At 46.2% G+C, this 4,960-nt stretch overlaps 1 protein-coding gene across 1 annotated transcript; it reads left to right on the top strand.

Moving 5' to 3' along the window:
* Window positions 1-3,085: 3,085 nt before the first annotated feature.
* Window positions 3,086-4,643, top strand: LOC117853585 (exopolygalacturonase). Its single transcript, XM_034735903.2, has 2 exons — window positions 3,086-3,622; window positions 3,728-4,643. The coding sequence occupies exons 1-2, from the start codon at window positions 3,119-3,121 to the stop codon at window positions 4,472-4,474; spliced, it is 1,251 nt and encodes a 416-aa protein (XP_034591794.1). The 5' UTR covers window positions 3,086-3,118; the 3' UTR covers window positions 4,475-4,643.
* The last annotated feature ends 317 nt before the right edge of the window (window positions 4,644-4,960 follow it).

The raw sequence follows: 4,960 nt of genomic DNA, 5'->3' as shown, positions 1-4,960 counted from the left end.
GGAGCATGAACATTAGTGATCTCTGAAGTAGAATTGAACAGTTGTTCAGACACCTTATATTATAAATCAAAACAATGTCCCTCCTTAGCCTTTTGGATCATTTTCACATTAAAGTGTTTTATCTATAGTAGCTAGTGTTCAATGACATTTGGAAGAGCTCATTGTTCAAGATTTATACAAGTGTTACCATATATGATAGTTGCATCTGTTTGACATACTCCCTCCATCCTGAAATACAAGGCATACTAAAATTTTTAGGACATATTAGTAGGAGTAGCAAAAGACACATGTACCCCTAAGTCAACACCAGTAGAGAAAGGACCTTTGATCCTCGACAAAAATCTTGGAACAAATTGGACTCGGGACTAAAGAGGCTTTAGTCCCAGGTCTGAATTTCAAAGCCCTTGGAGACCGCTTTAATCCCAGTTTGTAACACAAACCTAGAATAAAGGTGAGGCTTTAGTCTTGGTTTGTGTTACAAACCTAACTAAAACCTCCCACCCCTTTAGTCCCCGTTTGTAACAAACTAAAGGAGCTAAAGGAGTCTCCACAGGTGTTACAAACCGGGACTACACAAGTCTCCATGGGTGACTACAAAAGGATAGCATCCCATACTCAGTCAAATATGATGTGTAGGTGAGATGGTAAGAAGCTACATGCGAGGCAAGAGATCATGGGTTTGGATCCCACACATAGCGCACGCGCATATTTCGCGTGAAAATATCACGTGCGCGTGTGTGGAAGCTTCTCAAAAATTTCTAATATTTTTTGGCACAAAACCCTTTAATCCCGGTTGGTATATGTCTTTAGTCCCGGGTGGAATAATTAGTCTATTCACGGTTGGATTTTCAAGCTCTATGCAGCTCTCCAACTGGGACTAAAGGGCTTCCTGGAATTTCTATATTTTTTTAGCACAGAACCATATATGAATAATCAAATATCTTGTCAAATTTATATAAAAAATATAAATTTGTGTTGGGGACTAAACGAGGATTCATCTATTGTTTACAAAAACTGACACAATCACAGGGAAACATACAAAATCACCCTTGTATGGTATTTGTATTCTTGCCCCTACTTTGATGTGTAACTATGATTTTGCTCTCGTTTTCCAATTTTGTGATTTTACCCCCAACTGTTCACAAGTCAATGCAATTTTACCCCTAGTAAACGATCAAAACTAGAGGGGCAAATATGCAAATACCAAGGGTAAAACTGCAATGACTTATTGTTGGTATATTTAACGACCACAAATAAATCCACAAGGGCACGAATATACCATTGTAGCACTTTACCCAAGAGTATTCCCAATAGTATCGTATTTCCCGAAGGAAGGTGGGTAGGTCAAAAGGGTTACTATGCATATGAGTATATCATAAGATGGATAGACACATTAAGCAAGATAGGGGTAAGATAAATAAATAGGGTAGTGTGACATACACGGAAGAATCATCTCAAGACGATGAAGCTAGGGAGAAGGACAACAGTTAGCTCTAGGTTAATATGTACTTCCTATATACTGCACAGATCATACAAGCATAACATACATATGCATTGTATAGGGACCAGGCCTATGCACCTAGGCACACACGGGGATACAGTACCTTACCGGTCTGCCGACATAGTTACTGCTAATTTACGAACTCCTACAACGTACCCGAACATGGGAAATTACAAAGGACGGACAGGGCTGTCACCACCTGTCGCCTACCCCTAGCAATCCATGGGGATACCTCATATCCAATGAAGTTAAGCAATCCAAGCACCATGCTTGCATTGTTAACAAAACTCCAACCATCCTAGCTATTGTGATAATGGCTGAAGCCACCATGGAAATGGCCACTGAACCGATGCTGTAGCATTGATCAACTAGCCTCTACATGATATGTATGCACACAAGGTATAACATGAAGCAAGGTCTATAAGTACACATGAGAGTATATAAGCCTATACTACGATTGTAAGGGTATACGACTAGCATATGAGCATATAAGCCTAGCGTATCACTATAGCAAGGGTATATAACCAATGCATGTATAGAAGAACCAAACACAACACTATATAAGCAAGATGAATACTTTGAATAGAATAAAGTCAACCAAGGAATGTAAACAAGAGCCATACCCTAGACTCCAAGGAGACATGGAACCTGAAGTAGAGCTATTCTAGCCTAACTCCACTAACTCGGAAACTAAGAGGAAGGGAGTGATTCAACTCGTGGTGTGTGTAAGAATGGAGCCCCTACCCCTCTATTTATAGTCTCAAGAGGTGGTTTACAGGAGGAATATTTGGGGAATCTTCTATAACCAACATAGGGAAGCCGTCAGGAGGCGCCGCGTGGAAGCAGATCACAAGGGGAGCCAGAGGCGGTTCGGCCGATCCAAGGGTTCGACTGAACCCCTAGGAGGCCCCCTCGCAACCACCTTCACGTGGTAGTCTGACATGTGGGTCCTAATGGCAGTTGTGTGCGTTATCCGGTGACTTGAGATGGTTGTGGTAGTTTGTGGACCTTTCAATCCATGGGATGCACATGTGGCAACCTCTCATTAGTGAGAAGTGTGCTTCTTGGATCCCTAGAGTGTGCTTTCTTTATCCTTTTGTGTTATTTCACCTGCAACCAAATATTCTCTAAGGACAAGTGGAACTACATTATTCGAAACCAAATTTACGTGTAAGAAATGCCAATCCTCCTCTATTCTTGAGTATATTGACGGTCATATTTGGTACTTAACGACCGTCAACACTTATGAATAGTTGAGGGCAAAATCACAAAGTTAAAAAAATGAGGGTAAAAACACAAGGGGCAAGATAAAAAAAAAACCATACTTTCTCTATTTAGCAATGACACACGAGATGATTGCTGGTTCGAAATGAGTGCATGCAGGAACTCAGGAAGAAATGTTCAAGTGGTCAACAGCATTCGCGTCAACCATGGGACAGGAATACACACATGGCGGGGTCGTGAGCGATGGTTTAAACACAGCAAGCGCTAAAATTGGCCTATCTCAACATAGAAAACGGGAGCTCCTCTCCCTCGTATATAAGTTCCCCATCGCAAGCTCATTGATCAAGCAGTGGACTTCAAGGAAGCTTAGGAAGACACACGAAGCTAGCGAAAATGGCTTTGAATAATCTGAGAGTGTTCTTCTTCCTCGCGATGGTGGTGTGCGCCGCACACGCGGGCAAGCCAGCCCCAAAGGGGAAGGAAGAGAAAGCCGATTCCGCCGCGGCACCCTCCGGCGCCGCTGGTGGCGGCGATTCCTCCGACATTTCCAAGCTGGGAGCCAAGGGCGACGGCAAGACCGAAAGCAGCAAGGCGCTGAACGATGCGTGGGCGACGGCGTGCGGCAAGGAGGGGCCGCAGACGCTCATGATACCCAAGGGAGACTACCTGACGGGGCCCCTCAACTTTACCGGGCCGTGCAAGGGCTCCGTCACCATCCAGCTCGACGGCAACCTGCTCGGCACCACCGATCTTGGCCAGTACAAGAGAAACTGGATCGAGATCAAACATGTCGACAACCTCGTCATCACCGGCAAGGGCACCCTCGACGGCCAGGGCAAGCAAGTCTGGGACAGCAACAAATGTGCCCAGAAATATGACTGCAAGATCCTGCCCAACGTGAGTAATCTCGCCGTTCCTTTTACATGCCAGCCGGACAACGCACGCGGCTTACATATGACATATATATAGTTATGATAACGTTCGTTGCATGCCACATTGCAGTCTTTGGTGCTGGACTACGTGAACAACGGCACCGTCTCCGGGATCACGCTTCTGAACGCCAAGTTCTTCCACATGAACGTGTTCCAGTGCAAGGGCATGATGATCAAGGACGTGACCATCACTGCTCCGGGAGACAGCCCCAACACGGACGGCATTCACATCGGTGACTCGTCCAAGGTCACCATCACCGGCACCACCATCGGCACAGGTGACGACTGCATCTCCATCGGCCCTGGCAGCACCGAGATCAACATCACCGGCGTCACCTGCGGCCCCGGCCACGGCATCAGTGTCGGCAGCCTGGGCAGATACAAGGATGAGAAGGACGTGACAGACATCAACGTCAAAGACTGCACGCTCAAGAAGACCAGCAACGGCGTCCGGATCAAGTCCTACGAGGACGCCGCGTCGACGCTCACCGCCTCCAAGCTCCACTACGAGAACATCGCCATGGAGGACGTGCAAAACCCTGTCATCATCGACATGAAGTACTGCCCCAACAAGATCTGCACCAAGAACGGCGCTTCCAAGGTCACCATCAAGGACGTCACCTTCAAGAACATCACTGGCACCTCCGCAACGCCGGAGGCTGTCAGCCTGCTCTGCTCCGACAAGCTGCCATGCACCGGAGTCACCATGGATAACATTAAGGTTGAGTACAAGGGCACCAACAACAAGACCATGGCGGTCTGCCAGAATGCCAAGGGCTCCGCCACGGGCTGCCTCAAGGAGCTGGCTTGCTTCTGAAGTTCTGCTTGATCGATCCATCCATATACATTTGTTATTGTCTCCTCCAACCCTTTTCTTCACAAAAGAAGATCCCCATCGGTCCAAGGATCATCAGCCAATGCCCTTCTACAACTTAATTACTAACAAGACACTAGTGTTTATCTGTAATCCTCCTATATGCATGGCATCTGCGCCGTGGACTAGCTTATTCCCCGCCTTCATACGGGTGGTGTCATGAGGAGGCCGGCTGATAATTTTGTATTCTTCTCACTTTCTCTGACTTTTGTCAGGCTCCTCCCATGAATGCATGGTCGAGAGTTTGTCTGAGACAATTATTGAGTGGTCAAGAAAATTTCGCTATGATCTCTCGTTTTAATGATTGCAGTATATCATGGGCAGGGCGTAGCTACTAGGTATACCGGGTGGGCCACAACATACCCTGTAGATTTCGGCCCAAGAGCAATACAACCCATATAAAAAAAAAGTTAGCAAAAACCCTACATC

Source organism: Setaria viridis, chromosome 4 (genome assembly GCF_005286985.2).
Source record: "Setaria viridis chromosome 4, Setaria_viridis_v4.0, whole genome shotgun sequence".
Classification (NCBI taxonomy): domain Eukaryota; kingdom Viridiplantae; phylum Streptophyta; class Magnoliopsida; order Poales; family Poaceae; genus Setaria; species Setaria viridis.
Note: the sequence above shows the minus strand (reverse complement) of the source record. Positions and strands in the feature narration are given on the sequence as shown.

What these genes read in the sequence shown, in the direction of transcription:
- LOC117853585 (XM_034735903.2), top strand. Translation starts at nt 3,119, where the DNA reads ATGGCTTTGAATAATCTGAGAGTGTTCTTCTTCCTCGCGATGGTGGTG. An exon ending in ACTGCAAGATCCTGCCCAAC is followed by an intron (nt 3,623 to 3,727) that starts GTGAGTAATCTC and finishes GCCACATTGCAG; the next exon opens with TCTTTGGTGCTGGACTACGT.